The sequence below is a fragment of the Budorcas taxicolor genome, chromosome 5 (assembly GCF_023091745.1).
Source record: "Budorcas taxicolor isolate Tak-1 chromosome 5, Takin1.1, whole genome shotgun sequence".
Lineage (NCBI taxonomy): Eukaryota > Metazoa > Chordata > Mammalia > Artiodactyla > Bovidae > Budorcas > Budorcas taxicolor.
The window spans coordinates 102317769-102334546 of NC_068914.1; the positions used below are offsets into that span (position 1 = coordinate 102317769).

The 16778-nt window shown below is 40.3% G+C and overlaps 2 protein-coding genes across 2 annotated transcripts; one reads left to right on the plus strand and one right to left on the minus strand.

The window, feature by feature from the left end:
- Nucleotides 1–2386: 2386 nt before the first annotated feature.
- LOC128047859 (olfactory receptor 6C2-like) lies at nucleotides 2387–3322 on the plus strand. The gene has a single exon (XM_052640246.1). The coding sequence runs from the start codon at nucleotides 2387–2389 to the stop codon at nucleotides 3320–3322; it is 936 nt and encodes a 311-aa protein (XP_052496206.1).
- A 6153-nt stretch (nucleotides 3323–9475) lies between these two features.
- LOC128048362 (dnaJ homolog subfamily C member 21-like) lies at nucleotides 9476–11185 on the minus strand. Its single transcript, XM_052640741.1, has one exon. It carries the CDS (start codon nucleotides 11183–11185, stop codon nucleotides 9584–9586), a length of 1602 nt encoding a protein of 533 aa, XP_052496701.1. The 3' UTR covers nucleotides 9476–9583.
- Nucleotides 11186–16778: the final 5593 nt, after the last annotated feature.

Genomic DNA, 16778 nt, shown 5'->3' on the forward strand with positions numbered 1-16778 from the left:
TGGTCCCATCACTTCATGGCCAATAGATGAGGAAACAGTGGAAACAGTGAGAGATTTTATTTTGGGGGGCTTCAAAATCACTGCGGATGGTGACTGCAGCCATGAAATTAAAAGATGCTTGCTCCTTGGAAGAAAAGCTATGACCATCCTAGACGGCATATCAAAAGCAGAGACAATAGTTTGCTAACAAAAGACCATCTAGTCAAAGCTATGGTTTTTCCAGTAGTCATGTATGGATATGAGAGTTGGACTATAAAGAAAGCTGGGTACTAAAGAATTGACGCTTTTGATCTGTGGTGTTGGAGAAGACTCTTGAGAGTCCCTTGGACTGCTTGGAGATCAAACCAGTCAATCAGAAAGGAAATCAGTCCTGAATATTCACTGGAAGGACTGATGCTGAAGCTGAAACTCCAATACTTTGGCCACTTGATACAAAGAACTGACTCATTGGAAAAGACCCTGATGCTGGGCAAGATTGAAAGCAAGAGGAGAAGGCGATGACAGAGGATGAGATGGTTGGATGGCATCACCGACTTGATGGACTTGAGTTTCAGCAAGCTCCTAGAGTTGGTGGTAGGGAAGCCTGGCGTGCTGCAGTCTATGGGGTCGCAAAGATTCAGGCACGACTGAGCAACTGAACTGAACACCAAACATGGAATAAGGCAGAGAGTGAACAGAGGTGCAGTTGAGGTAGCGTTCCATTCTAAACATGTGTGCTTTGAATGAGTGTGAAATTGCCAGGTGATGATGTTTAGCATTGAAAGTGTGTGTTAGTTGGTCAGTCGTGCCCGACTCTTTGCGACCTCATGGACTGCAGCCCACTAGGCTCCTCTGTTTATGAAATTTTCCAGGCAAGGATACTGGAGTGGGTTGCCATTTCCTTCTCCAGGGGATCTTCCCAACCCAGGGATCGATCCTGGGTCTCCTGCACTGCAGGCAGATTCTTTACCCAAGGAGCTACAAGGGAAGCATTGAAAGAGATCGTATCAAATATGTAACATTTTGAATTACCAAATTTTAGGTGATAAATTGACGTCAAGAGATTTCAAAATTTCCACAGAAAAGTAATAGGTAAGCAGAAGATGATGTAGGGGTGAAGTGTGATAAATATCAATGTTATAACTATGAGTAGGGGAAAAGGTTGTTATAAAGGAGAAACCGGAAGGTCAGAACAAAAACCAGGAGTGTGGATATTGTGCAGACAATGGGTTTATAGCAACCTAAGTAGAAGAAGTGATTGACAGTGACAAATTACAACAAAACTTGCAAATAATATGAGCTACACTTTGTTGAAACATAACAGCTACAATTGCAAGAAATAATTGCTACAAATAACAGTTTCAGTGGAGTACTGTGTTCAGAAACCATATTGGAATAGTTGAGGAATAGGTTGGAAGTTGGATGGAGTTAGAGTAAAGCTAAGGATGAAAGTTCATTTGGAGAAATTCATGGTAAAGGTCTAGGAAAGAATTTTCATTACAGGAACTCTCCTCTGTAGATTAAGTATAGGTTTGGTCATGGCAGTGGAACAGAGTCCTCAAATGCTTTCCCAAAGGGATAAAGAAACACTTAAGTGTTTTTAATATATCAAAAGAGGAAGCTTCAACCAGATAATTAACCTGTGTAAAATTTCAATTAGTGATAAAAGAAAAATTCTTAGAAAACAGGATATTCTAAAGTTCATGATTTTATTGATCCTGGGGAATAAGTTTGCTATGAGAAAAATCAATTCCAAAATAGAAAGTAAAAGCATGACATACTTTTAAAGAGATATCATGGAAAAGGTATGTTTTACTTGGACAATATGATTTAACTAACCCCTAAAAAATGAAATATGTTTTATAAGTACAGGTTATCACCATTTAGGATGCTATAAAATCGATTTTGTGGTATTGATATTTATTTGTTTATTTTAAAGTTGATGTATATTTGATTTACCCATAAGCATAAACTATTATGTTAGTTTCACACTCACAGCATAATGATTCAATATTTTTAGAGACTTTATAGAAAACCTCAGAGATCAAGGCATGTTTGGATTGGTATTGAAATTTTTGTTGTAGATATATTTTTGTATATATATATATATGTCCTTTGTTTGTGTGCCCATACACTGAACTACAATATAAAATGTACATCTTAGCATATTTTGAGGTCCAAAATACTTGGGAGCTAAGTTTCTAGCCTACCACAGATATACCAACAGAGCTTACAACATGAATTAATTAAAATACTCATTATTCAGAAAGAAGATACATATAAATGGCTTGACTTGACTTATCTAAACAAAATCTACATGTGAAATGTAAACTGTTTTCTTACCCTCTTCTCAGATTTTCCTTCCAACAGTTTTACAAGCAGACTGGACAGAAGTCCAGACCCAGAAATGAGAAACCACATACCAGTAGTCAGTTTCATCCTCCTGGGGTTAACAGAAAACCTACAAATGCAGATTTTGATTTTCACATTTCTACTCATCACCTACATATTGAGTGTAGCTGGAAACCTGATCATCATCACCCTCATATTAGTGGATTCTCATCTTAAATCTGCAATGTACTATTTTCTCCAAAACTTTTCCTTCTTAGAAATCTCATTCACTTCTGCCTGCATTCCTAGATTCTTGTATAGTATATCAACAGGTGACAGGTCCATTACCTATAATGCTTGTGCAGCCCAACTGTTTTTTACCTATGTGTTTGGAATGACAGAATTTTTTCTCTTGGCCACCATGTCCTACGATCGCTATGTAGCCATCTGCAAACCCCTGCATTACATGACCATCATGGACCACAGATTCTGCAAAATGCTTATCTTCTGCTGTTGGATGACCACTTTCTTGATCATATTTCCACCATTTTGCTTGGGACTGAACCTGGAATTCTGTGACTCTGTTATCGATCACTTCTTCTGTGACGTTAATCCACTTCTGAAGATCTCATGCTCAGATCTATGGTTCATTGAGGAGATGACCCTTGTTGGCTCTGTGTTGATATGTATCATGACTCTCATATGTGTGGTTTTGTCTTACATGTTTATCATCAGAACTGTTCTAAGATTCTCTTCTGCCCAGCAAAGGACAAAAGCTTTTTCCACCTGTTCTTCCCACTTTATTGTGGTTTCTATCACCTATGGAAGCTGCATCTTTGTCTATATCAAACCCTCATCAAAAGATGAAATGACTATTAATAAGGAAGTAGTTATACTTACGACTTCCATTTCCCCTGTGTTAAACCCATTTATTTATACTCTGAGGAACAAACAAGTGAAACATACCTTTAACGATTTAGTCAAAAGAATTTTATTGGTTTCAAAGAACTAGGGGAATGTTGATAGGATCCCTAAACAATTTTCTTATGGGTGTATACTATTTTATCTCTTCTTGAACTAGATTTGGTCTTCCATTCTTCATTGACCCTGATGATGTCAACTCTGTGTGTGTGTGTGCTGGTCACTTCAATTGTGTTGACTCTTTGCAACCGTGCGGACTGTCGCTTCTAGGCCCCTCTGTCTATGGGATTCTCCAGGCAAGAATACCAGAGTGGGTTGACATGCCCTCCTCAGGGAACCTTCCCGACTAAGGGATCAAACCCATGTCTCTTTCGTCTCTTGCATTGACAAGCGGATTCTTTGCTACTCACACCATTTTGGAAACCTTAGAATTACAAACATAAAAAAAATGAAAATTGTTGTTTCAGGAAATCTAATCAGAACATCACTTTGAACTTTTCTTTCCCAGCACTGAAAAGATTGCATATAATTTCTCCAAACAATTTCTACAAATTGAGAGAAATAATATTAAGAAGAAGAAAATACTATTTCTGAGTTTAACAGAGAAAAAATTCTCAAAACCTCAAAGTTTATTTTAAAGTAAAAAATAAGTATAAATATTTAGAATTTCAAAAAAGCTTTTATCAATAAGGAAGTTTAAAGTCACAGGTTACATAGTCATACAATGGATATAATTCAATGTAAAAATCATTTAATGACTGCCATGAGGGCGTTGCGGAGAAGGCAATGGCAACCCACTCCAGTACTCTTGCCTGGAAAATCCTATGGATGGAGGAGCCTGGAAGGCTGCAGTCCATGGGGTCGCGAAGAGTCGGACACGACTCAGTGACTTCACTTTCACTTTTCACTTTCATGCATTGGAGAAGGAAATGGCAACCCACTCCAGTGTTCTTGCCTGGAGAATCCCAGGGACAGCAGAGCCTGGTGGGCTGCCGTTTCTGGGGTCACGCAGAGTCGACACGACTGAAGCGACTTAGCAGTAGCAGCAGCAGCAGCATGAGGACATTGATTAAAATAAAGAGAGAAATGCATTGGTCATTGCTGCTAAGGATTAAATCTTGCATTGGAATTCCATAAAGGAGATTGATACTGATGTACCAATTGAAATATGAAAACACAAAGTGGTGACAGCACGTCTAAGGAACCCCATAGGGCTAGTGTATTAAGTTGCTTCAGTCATGTCCGACTCATTGTGACACTATGGACTGTAGCCCGCCAGCTTCCTCTGTCTGTAGGCTTTTCCAGGCAAGAATACTGGAGTGGGTTGCCACTTCCTCCTCCAGGAGATCTTCCTGATCAGGAATTGTACCCACATCTCCTGAGTCTCCTGCATTGACAGGCAGGTTCTTTACTACTAGTGCCGTGTAGGGATAGAAGAGTGACAAATAAGGCTAGAAGACTGATAAATAACAAGGAAGATGGAGAAAAGAGATGATAATTAAAAAGTAATGTCAATTAAATTATTTGCTTTTTGAAAAGAAAAGCTTTAGTCATTTCAAGAATTCAAAATATGCATGCAGTGATAGCTCACAGAGAACGATCAGCATTTTATTATTTATTAAATTCTGCACCAACTTTAACTGCTATTGTTCAACATCTTTAAACTTCCTTTGATTTTTGCTCTCTTTGAGGTTACTTATCATATCATAGTCCCTGTAGGCAGGAATTTTCCACTCATGTCAACTTCCCAATGTCAGTGTTCTGTTCAGTTCAGTTCAGTCACTCACTCAGTCGTGTCCGATTCTTTGAACCCCATGAATCGCAGCATGCCAGGCCTCCCTGTCCATCAACTCCCGGAATTCACTCAAACTCATGTCCGTCGAGTCAGCGATGCCATCCAGCCATCTCATCCTCTGTCATCCCCTTCTCCTCCTGCCCCCAATCCCTCCCAGCATCAGAGTCTTTTCCAATGAGTCAGCTCTTCGCATGAGGTGGCCAAAGTACTGGAGTTTCAGCTCCAGCATCAGTCCTTCCAAAGAACACTCAAGACTGATGTCCTTTAGGATGGACTGGTTGGATCTCCTTGCAGTCCAAGGGACTCTCAAGAGTCTTCTCCAACACCACAGTTCAAAATCATCAATTCTTCCATGCTCAGCTTTCTTCACAGTCCAGCTCTCACATCCATACATGACTACTGGAAAAACCATAGCCTTGACTAGACGGACCTTTGTTGGCAAAGTAATATCTCTGCTTTTCCATATGCTATCTACATTGGTCATAACTTTCCTTCCAAGCAGTAAGCGTCTTTTAATTTCATGGCTGCAATCACCATCTGCAGTGATTTTGGAGCCCCAAAAAATAAAGTCTGACACTGTTTCCACTGTTTCCCCATCTATTTGCCATGAAGTGATGGGACCAGATGCCATGATCTTCGTTTTCTGAATGTTGAGCTTTAAGCCAACTTTTCTCTCCACTTTCACTTTCATCAAGAGGCTTAGTTCCTCTTCACTTTCTGCCATAAGGGTGGTGTCATCTGCATATCTGAAGTTATTGATATTTCTCCTGGCAATCTTGATTCCAGCTTGTGCTTCATCCAGCCCAGCATTTCTCATGATGCACTCTGCATATAAGTTAAATAAGCAGGGTGACAATATACAGCCTTGACGTATTCCTTTTCCTACTTGGAACCAGACTGTTGTTCCATGTCCAGTTCTAACTGTTGCTTCCTGACCTGCATATAGGTTTCTCAAGAGGCAGGTCAGGTGGTCTTGTATTCCCATCTCTTTCAGAATTGTCCACAGTTTATTGTGATCTACACAGTCAAAGGCTTTGGCATAGTCAGTAAAGCAGAAATAGATGTATTTCTGGAACTCTCTTGCTCTTTTGATGATTCAGCGGATGTTGCCAATTTGATCTCTGGCTCCTCTGCCTCTTCTAAAACCATTTTGAACATCTGGAAGTTCACGGTTCACGTACTACTGAAGTCTGGCTTGGAGAATTTTGCTGCTAAGTCACTTCAGTCGTGTCCGACTCTGTGTAACCTCATAGACGGCAGCCCACCAGGCTGCCCGTCCCTGGGATTCTCCAGGCAAGAACACTGGAGTGGGTTGCCATTTCCTTCTCCAATGTATGAAAGTGAAAAGTGAAAGTGAAGTCGCTCAGTCATGTCCAACCCTTAGCGACCCCATGGACTGCAGCCTACCAGGCTCCCCTATCCATGGGATTTTCCAGGCAAGAGTACTGACGTGGGGTGCCATTGCCTTTTCCATACTAGCGTGTGAGATGAGTGCAATTGTGCTGTAGTTTGAGCATTCTTTGGTCAAAGCAGTGTACTCTAGTTTAAATGACATTCCCACAAGGAATCTTTTGCTGACATTGTTTTAATTCCTTCTTCACCAACATGACCACCAAGCCTAAGTCCAACTCATGCACACTTCTCATCACTTATCTGCTGTTTTCAGATTTCTCATCAAATTACACTTTCATGTTTGCTTGTCTTTATTCTACTCTAAGTGGTAAATGTCTTGGAGAAGTCTATCTTGTATAACAAATTCTAGAATGCCTTAAGCCTGGCTTCTACACAAATAGTAGTTACACAATAGATCATGTTCCAACATGATAATCTGAATACTTTTGATAATATAAATGAGAATTTTTATATGAAGATGAAAAATACAAAAGTAACATTTAGGACTAATCTGTGAACAAGAAGGAAGAAATGTATGGTGAAAGTATAATCCCGTTAAAAATATTTATTTTTAAATTTTGGAACAAGAGAATATAAATCAAAATTTATTAAAAATTTATGACACTGATAAACCTGAAAATTACCCTATGATTATTATGGTCAAAAATTACACTGGAAAAAGGTGGAGAAATAAAAGTTAAAATAAGTAAACTATTGCTAGCAAGTGGCATAAATAGGATCCAAAACTATTTTTCTTGGTTTAGAATGGAACTCTTTGTTTAAGTAACTGTATCTGCCTCTGCAGAGACACCATGAGTACTTCAAGGTACAGCCCAAGGAATACCTACCAGCATTAAACTTTAGCAAGATATATGTCATAAATAAAAGACAAAGATAAAAGTAAAATATAACATATTATACATATACGTTATTCATTGTATGGTAATAAATGATATTAATTGTAATTTGATAAAATACCAAAAATTTTGAGATTAAATTAAAAAATCAGCATACTGATACACGGAATTAAAGAGGAAGAGAAAATGAACAAACAATAAAAGCAAGAGAAAAGAAAAAGAGAAAAAATGGCCTTGTACTTTGGATCTTCAACCTCACTGAGAAAAGCCTGCCTTTAGGCACTCTTCTTGCTGCTAATCATCTGTTCTCCTAAGGCAGACTTCAAATGTGGAGCTAGAGGAAATTCCTGCAGGAATTTCTCAAAATCTTAGAGTGCTTGAGGGACAGGTTGTCCAAGTTCAGTCCCCTTCAGGGATCAAAAATGTTTCATGTCCTTTCAAATTTCAACCAGAAAAAGCATCTGGGTCTAGAAACCCTAATCCTACAGCTATGGTTTAACTTCAGATTTCTAAGTATTTAGATTCTCTGATATTTTGATTCTGCCTATGCTATCAATTTAAATATAGGATATACACATATGCATGTATATATGTGTGTGTATTTATTTAAGATTTCTGTTCAGTCGCTCAGTCGTGTCCGACTATTTGCGACCCCATGAATTGCAGCACGCCAGGCCTCCCTGTCCATCACCAAGTCCCGGAGTTCACTCACACTTATGTCCATCGAGTCGGTGATGCCATCCAGCCATCTCATCCTCTGTCGTCCCCTTCTCCTCCTGCCTCCAATCCCTCCCAGCATCAGAGTCTTTTCCAATGAGTCAACTCTTCGCATGAGGTGGCCAAAGTATTGGAGTTTCAGCTTTAGCATCCTTCCAATGAACACCCAGGACTGATCTCCTTTAGAATGGACTGGTTGGATCTCCTTGCAGTCCAAGGGACTCTCAAGAGTCTTCTCCAACACCACAGTTCAAAAACATCAATTCTTCGGCGCTCAGCTTTCTTCACAGTCCAACTCTCACATCTATACATGACTACTGGAAAAACTGTAGCCTTGACTAGACGAACCTTTGTTGGCAAAGTAGTGTTTACTATTTTTCTCCATGTGAGAGTTGCTTAGTCTGTCTATACAGTTAAGATGAAGGGTACAGTGTTTACCTTCTGAATAGTCTTCAATGATATCAATTTATATAACTGTGGTTACACTATTGATTCCTGACTTCTTTAGCCAAAAGTGCAAAATCATTTTCTACACAAGCCTGGTTTATCCTCTGGGCTCATAGCTTGGTCACACATGTGAAGGGTATCCACATTAGTTTTCTAATGATAACTGGCTGCTAACTGATATTATTAAATCACACATTTCTTCAATATGTATTCCAAACAAATTGAGAAAAGGCACTGGAGTCAAGTAAGTGTAAATAGTTGTTTCACTCATGATGAATGCAGACTGAAGGATATGTCTAAGATGATAGAACTTCTTTTATTGGCCTAATTTATTATACCTGTGGCATTAGAAGTAGAGAACCCACTGCCAATTCAGGAGATGTAGTAGACATTGGTTTGATCTCTGGGTTGGGAAGATTTCCCTGGAGAAGGAAATGGCAACCTACTCCAGTATTCTTGACTGGAGAATCCCATGGACAGAGGAGCTGGGTGGACTGTAATCCATAAGGATCACGGAGTTGGACAGGACTGAAGTGACTTTGAAGCCACACACTTCTGATGTCATAGGTGAGGACACTGGGCCCTAGGGAGCTAACTCAGAGGCAGATGCAGGGAAGAGGGCAGCTTGCTTGTCTTTCAGGTCACCAGTCATGAGTGGTGATGATACCTCCAACTCAATAAAGAGATACATTTTGTAGAAAGTCATCCAGTCATCTAGGTTTTATTTTATTGGTTTTATTTAATTAGGTTGAATTTTGTATCTTATACTGAAGTATAGGCAATTGAGAATGTTGTTATAGTTTTAGGTGTACAGCAATACCATGCAGCCATACATATACATGTATCCATTCTGAGCAGAGTTTCATGTGCTATCCAATATTTTGTTGGCTATCTGTTTTAGACATAATAGTGTGTACATATATGTTTTAAACCATTCTCAAATGGTATTTTTATTTATTTATTTTTTTGACATGTTTAAAAAATATATATTAAACCAAAAAAATGTTTTTACAAGATAAAAAATAATTTTCCACAATGCAATAAATTGCAGATCACTGAAATTTTAACTCTTTAGATGATTTCAGTTCAGTTTTTGGTTTCAAAAGCTAGCAACAACTGAAAGAGAAAAGCGCAGGCAGAATTTCTATCTGTTTTTACGTTTCTCTTTCTTGTTTCGACTGTTTGTTACACTGTTCAAAGATGCTGAGGATGAAGGTGCTCTTGCATGACCAGTGGCCTTTAGATGATCAAACAGTTTATTCCGGGATGGAAATTCACTATGGCAAGTTGTACAGCTGATAAGCACATCACTCACTGTCTGTGGTTCAGCAGGTACTCTGACAGACTTTTTAGTATCTTTGGCTTTCTTTCCTTTGGGTTTAGAAACACTTTTAGCCTCAGTTTTGGGGTCATTGCACAGTTCCACAGTCTCTGTGACCCCAACATTTTCTTGAAGACTATCTTCTGATTCTTTGGCACTGTTTTGATTTAGGTTGGTATTTTCCGGGTCAGTCTTTACTCCTTCTCCAGTTCCATTTTCATTGAAATTATCATCATAGTTCTGTGCTGGTTTCTGTTTCTTTTTCTTCTGTTTTTTAGAAAGCTTTTGTTCTGGCGCATCCTCCATCTCTTCCTCGGAATTGGCATTCAGACTGTTTTCATCAGTTTGAGGTCCTGAAAAATTTGCTTCCTCCTCCTCCAACTGTTGTTTTAACAAGGCAACCATTTCCCGATGCTTCTTTGATTTTTCATGATTCCTCATAGCCTTTTCGGTCTTGAAAGACTTATCACATGCAGGGCAGTAAAGGCCATCATAAAGCTCTGCGTCCTCGGCCTCGTCACTATCTTTACCATCCTGTCCGTCTCTGAGCTCCTGGTCTTCTGCTTCGTCTTCACCTGATCCATCTGCAAACTGCTTTTCATACTGCACCTCCATCTCCCTGAGCTCCTTCTCCAAGTCAGCTACCGCCATCCAGCTCTGCTCTCTGTACTGCTCTGCCAGCTTGGCCTGTTTTAGCTTCTGCTGCCGCCTCATCGCCTCAGCTTTCCTCGCCTTCTCTGCATTTTGTTCTTCCACGAGCTTTCGATGAGCCTGCACTCTTCTATCCCTTTTACGGATGAAAATGACCAGCTGAAGGACAAGCTCATTCTTCTCTTTCCTCGCTTTGTCTCGAATCTTTTTGTTTTCTTTTTCCATGGCTCGTTTCTCCCAGCGGTTTGAAGCCTGCCGTGTATCATATTCTTCTTTCCAAGCAAAGTTCTTCTGAGGGCAGAAACTCTGCCAGTAAGCATAGAAAGGGTGGACCACCGTATCATAGTCACTCTGGGAGTCTCCAAAAGTTGGGAAATCTTCCGTGTCCTCTTCTAAAGCAGATTCTAGTTCTTCCTTTGCAATCATTTCAAAAACATTACGGTACACCGTATAAAAGCCCTTTTCGTCATCACCATAACCAGAGTAGCAGGTAACGGTGAAATACTGAAGCAAATCTAAGCTGTCATCTTGATATTCTCCATCAAGCCCACCTTTAAGCAGAGCCTCTCTATGATTATCATACCACGCTCTCTCCTGAGGGTCACTCAACACATCATACGCCGCTTGGATCAGTTTAAATTGTTCAGCTGCTTCTGCGGCATTATCCAGATTTTTATCCGGGTGCCATTTCAGGGCTAGCTTCCGATAGGCTTTCTTGAGCTCCTCCTCGCTGGCGTCTCGCCGCACACCCAGCGCTTCGTAGTGACACTTCATCGCCCGACAGGGCAGGGGGCACGGGCCGGGCCGGGGCCCGGGGCGGGGCCGGAGCCCGGACCCGGGCCGAAGTGGTGGCGACGGCCCTGGTGGTCCTCTCCTGCGGCGGGAGCCCGGCGCCCGCACCGGGCCAGCCAGCGAGCGCGGCGGCGGCGACGGCGGCGCGGGCTCAAATGGTATTTTTAAACACTCATACAGGGAGACAAGATATAATAGTTAATGGAAAAGTACCTCTTTCTCAGATGTCATAATTAGCAACATATTAAAATTATTTTCCTCTGTCACCTTCTGATCGTTTATTTTTTTGACTATCATTTCACCTTATAGTGTTTTACCCATACATTCATTTTATTTTATCCACAAGTTTATTGATAGGTGGAGGGAAGGGAAAATCGCTCAGTTGTGTCCAACTCTTTGCGACCCCATGGACTGTATAGTCCATGAAATTCTCCAGGCCAGAATACTGGAGTGGGTAGCTGTTTCCTTTTCAAGGGGATCTTCCCAACCCAGGTCTCCCACATTGGAGGTGAATTCTTTACCTGCTGAGCCACCAGGGAAGCCCAAGAATCCTGAAGTGGGTAGCCTATCCCTTCTCCAGCAGATCTTCCCGACCCAGGAATTGAACCAGGGTCTCCTGCATTGCAAGTGGATTCTTTACTAGCTGAGCTACCAGGGAAACCCTGGTATCAGTAGGTGTAGCTAACTGAAAGGAAAATGTTCTTTTACTTCCACCATGCTCTTGTCCCATATATCAGTAAGTCAAAATATAATTCAGAGTGTATTCATACTTTCCTGGTTCACAGAAAGATTTTTTTTTTCGCTATTAGGTGTGTGAATCAAAATCCAAAGAAAATTCTTTATTATGTTCAGTTGTTAGGTTACTTACCACTTTCTGTCTGTTCTTTTCTTCTTCTTCTTTTTTTGGCATTTTATTTATTTTTTAGATATTTATTTTAATTGGAGGCTGATTACAATATTGTGGTGGTTTTGGCTAAGATCAAGGGTAGTATCTGTCTATTCTTATAATGGTATAATTTTTTTTTTTTACTTTAATTGATGGTGAAATGAAGTCATTTTAGTGTAGAATGTCCTTGTTTATTTAACTGATTGCTTCCTTACAGGATCACTGAACTTATTTCTCTAGTGCCTAGTTTCTTCTCACATATTAATTAGATTTAATTTTGATTAGATTTAGATTCATATTTTTATCATATATGGATGAATCTAAGCAATTCATTCTTATGTACAAAGAACCATTTGACAGGGACATTTCTAATCAACACATCAGGCAGTACTGAAAGGAGGTCCAGTTGACTTTATAAGGGTCATGAAGTCTTGCAGTATGAGTCACACAGCTTCACTTATCAACTACCTTTTATAAAAATATGAATCCAAATTTTCATTGCTGCTAGGTTAAATGATAGTCAAAAATAAAAGATTAAAGCATTACAGAGAAAAATTATTTAAAAATGTTGATTTTTAAAAATCAACCTTTTAATATCTGCAAGACCACTGAACATTTTTGGTCCCAGATGGGCACAGAAGTTGGAGAACCTCTTGTTCAAGCACTCAAAGATTTTGAGAAATTCCCAAAGGACCTTTTTGTTTGAAACCTATTATTATCTAAGGCCACATACCTAATTATTGTATTATTGTTGTTTGTTCAGTCGTCAAGTTGTGTCGAACTCTTTGATATCCTGTAATATTCCTTTGGGATTGACTGGTTTGATCTTCTTGCTGTCCAAAGGGACTCTCAAGAGCGTTGTCCAGCATCAATTCTTTGGTGCTCAGCCTTTTTTACAGTATGACTCTCACATCTACATGACTACTGGGAAAACCATAGCTTTGACTATACAGACCTTTGTTGGCAAAGTGATGTCTTTGCTTGTCAATACACTCTCCTTGTCATAGCTTTTATGTTACTAACCCTGTTACCATAGCAACAGCCATGTAACATTGAACACTTGCTCTTATCAGATGCTACACTGGGTTCTACACACAGTCTAATTAATCCTAATGGCAAGGTAGGTAAGCCACTTGATAGGTCAAAAGACCCAGAGAATTTCAGAGAATTAAGTGGCTTCTTCACACCAGGTAGCAAATAAATTATGTAAAAAGAAGTTTAATATGGATCTACTAGGTTCCAAGTCAGTCTACTGAAGAATGTCTATGACCAAAGTATAATTCTGATTTACAGCGTGTATAGAGTCAGACTATAGAGTAACAGTACTTTAGATGTGGGGTTAGATAAGTAGGTATGGGGCAGGAGGGGAAGGGGATGACAGAGGATGAGATGGCTGGATGGCATCACTGACTTGATGGACGTGAGTCTGAGTGAACTTCGGGAGTTGGTGATGGACAGGGAGGCCTGGTGTGCTGCGATTCATGGGGTCGCAAACAGTTGGACACGACTGAGCGACTGAACTGAACTGAACTGAAGTAGATATGGAAAAGTTTGCCTAATGCGCCAGGCAGTGCTGTGCCAACTGCTTAGTGTTGTTGTCTCATTAAATCCTGATATGGGTTCAAATTTCAATTTGGTAATATTTGGATAATATGAAGAGCTTCCCTGATGGCTCAGATGGTAAAGGGTCTGCCTACAATGCGGGAGACCTGGGTTCAATCCCTGGGTTGGGAAGATCCTCTGGAGAAGGAAATGGCAACCCACTCCAGTATTCTTGCCTGGAAAATCCCATGGATGGAAGAGACTGGTAGGCTACAGTCCATGGGGTCGCATAGAGTCAGACACAACTGAGCGACTTTCTTTCTTTTCACATGACTGATCTTAGGATTAAGTGAGAGGAAGTATTTAAGCACCTGACACCATGCACATAGCATGTGCTTAAGAAATGGGAGAGAGCATCATGATCATCACCATCGTCCTTCCTCTGAGGTCACACAGCTGGTGAGAGGTTCAGATGGGGCTGGAGCCAGGACCTGTGCCCCTCTGAAGTCTGCTTTCACCACAGCACACTTCTCTGCCTTCAACTTAGTTTCTTTTCATCTACCAGTTGGCCGTGGTGCATTAACCTTTCTAAAATATATGTTGAATTCAATTTATTAAAGTTTTGTTAAGAATTTTTTCAACTGTGTTCAAGAAGGATATAGGTCTGTAGTTTTCTTTCTTTCTTTCTTTTTTTTAAATAAAATCTTTGTTCTCATATCAGAGAGATACTGGCCTCACAGGATAAGTGGTAAACTATTCCCTCATCCTTAAGTTTTCTAGAAGAGTCAGTGCAGACTTCGACATTTTATAACCAAGCAGGACCCATCTGGGCTTCCCAGGAACAGACTGCCCTCCTCCCTGCTCACTGCCATGCCTACCACGTCTTCTGCCTGCCTCTTGATTGTAGAAAAACCTTTAGCCTCCTAGGCCTTCCTTGAGTGCCAAAGAATGAGTTTAACCAGAGAATCTGTGGGGTCTAAATGGATTGACATTTGGAGACTGTGCCTTAGGAGAACAGATGATCAGCACCAAGAAAAGTTTTTGGAGGCAGATTTTTCTCAATGACATTGAAGATACAAATTACAAAGCCATTTTTTTTTTCTTTTTTCCTTTTCTCTTGCTTGTACTACTTTTTTCATTTTCTCTTGCTGTTTAATTCTATATGTTGGTACTCTCAGTTCAGTTCAGTCACTCTGTTGTGTCTCTTCGCAGCCCCATGGACTGCAGCATGCCAGGCTTCCCTGTCCATCACCAACTCCAAGAGCTTGCTCAAACTCATGTCCATCGAGTCGGTGATGCCATTCAACCATCTCATTTTCTGTCATCTCTAAGGGCTCTCTGTTCCTTCAATCTTTTCCAGAATCAGGGCCTTTCCCAATGAGTCAGTTCTTTGCATCAGGTGGCCAAAGTATTGGTTTCTCCTTTAGCATCAGTCCTTCCAGTGAATATTCAGGACTAATTTCCTTTGGGATTAACTGGTTTGATCTCCATGCAGTCCAAGGGACTCTTAAGAGTCTTCTCCAACACCACAGTTCAAAAGCATCAATCCTTTGGCATCCAGCCTTCTTTATGGTCCAACTCTCACATCCATACATGACTACTGGAAAAACCATAGCTTTGACTAGGTGGACCTTTGTTGGCAAAGTAGTCTCTGTTTTTTCATATGCTGTCTAGGTAGGTCATAGCTTTTCTTCTAAGGAGCAAGCATCTTTTAATTTCATGTCTGTAGTCACCATCTGCAGTGATTTTGGAGCCCAAGAAAATAAAGACTGCCACTGTTTGCATTGTTTCCCCTTCTATTTACCATGAAGTGATGTGACCGGATGCCTTGATCTTCATTTTTTGAATGTTGAGTTTTAAGCCAGCTTTCCCTACTCTGCTCTTTCACTTTCATCAAGAGGCTCTTTAGTTCCTCTTTGCTTTCTGCCATAATGGTCATGCCATCTGCATATCTGAGGTTATTGATATTTCTCCCAGCAATCTTGATTCCAGCTTGTGCTTCATCCAGTCTGACATTTCGCATGATGTACTCGGCATACAAATTAAATAATCAGGGTGATGGTACTCTAATTTTTATTTAATCTTGGAGTTTTTATTGTATTTATCCAATTACAATAATATCATTTAGGTTCTCACAAGATGGCAGAGTAGAAGGACCTGTGCTCATCATCTGTGAGAATTACAGCTCACTGCTGAACAACTATCGATAGTAGAATGTTGAATCCCACCAACAAAAGATACCCCACATCCAAGGACAAAGGAGAAGCCCCAGCAAGATGGTAAGAGGGGCAAAATCTTGTTTAGAGTCAAACTCCATACCCTCCAAAGATGCTCGGAGGGCTCAAACAAAATCTTGTGTGCTCCAGGAAGAGGGTGTTTGCTATGACCAGTGCATTCATCACTGAGGAAGGCTTTCTTGTCTCTCCTTGCTATTCTTTGGAACTTCCTCAGTGATCAAAAAAAGATATGGAACTGAAAGATGAACTCCCTAGGTCGCTAGGTGCCCATAATACTACTAGAGAAAAGTGGAGAAATAACTCCAGAAAGAATGAAGAGATGGAGCCAAAGTGAAAACAATGTCCATTTGTGGATGTGATGGTGATAGAAGTAAAGCCTGATACTGTAAAGAGCAATGTTGCATAGAAACTTGGAATGTTAGGTCCATGAATCAAGGTAAGCTGGAAGTGGTCAAACAGAGGATGAAAAGAGTGTACATTGATATTTTAGGAATCAGTGAACTAAAATGGATCGCAATGGGTGAATTTAACTCAGATGACCATTATATCTACTACTGTGGGCAAGAATCCTTTAGAAGAAATGGAGTAGACCTCATAGTCAACAAAAGAGTCAGAAATACAGTACCTGGGTGCAATCTCAAAAAAAGACAGAATGATCTCTGTTCATTTCCAAGACATACCATTCAATATCACAGTAATCCAAGTCTATGCTCCAACCACCTAGAGTAAGACAGCCTGGAATGCGAGGTCAAGTGGGTGTTAGGAAGCATCACTATGAACAAAGTGAGTGGAGGTGATGGAATTCCAGTTGAGCTCTTTCAAATCCTACAAGATGATGTTGTGAAAGTATTGCTTTTTTCCCTCAATATGCCAGCAAATTTTAAAAACTCAGCAGTGGCCACAGGGCTGG

Excerpts from the sequence above, each read along its gene's own strand:
- LOC128048362 (XM_052640741.1), bottom strand. The coding sequence starts at position 11,185 with ATGAAGTGTCACTACGAAGCGCTGGGTGTGCGGCGAGACGCCAGCGAG.
- LOC128047859 (XM_052640246.1), top strand. The coding sequence starts at position 2,387 with ATGAGAAACCACATACCAGTAGTCAGTTTCATCCTCCTGGGGTTAACA.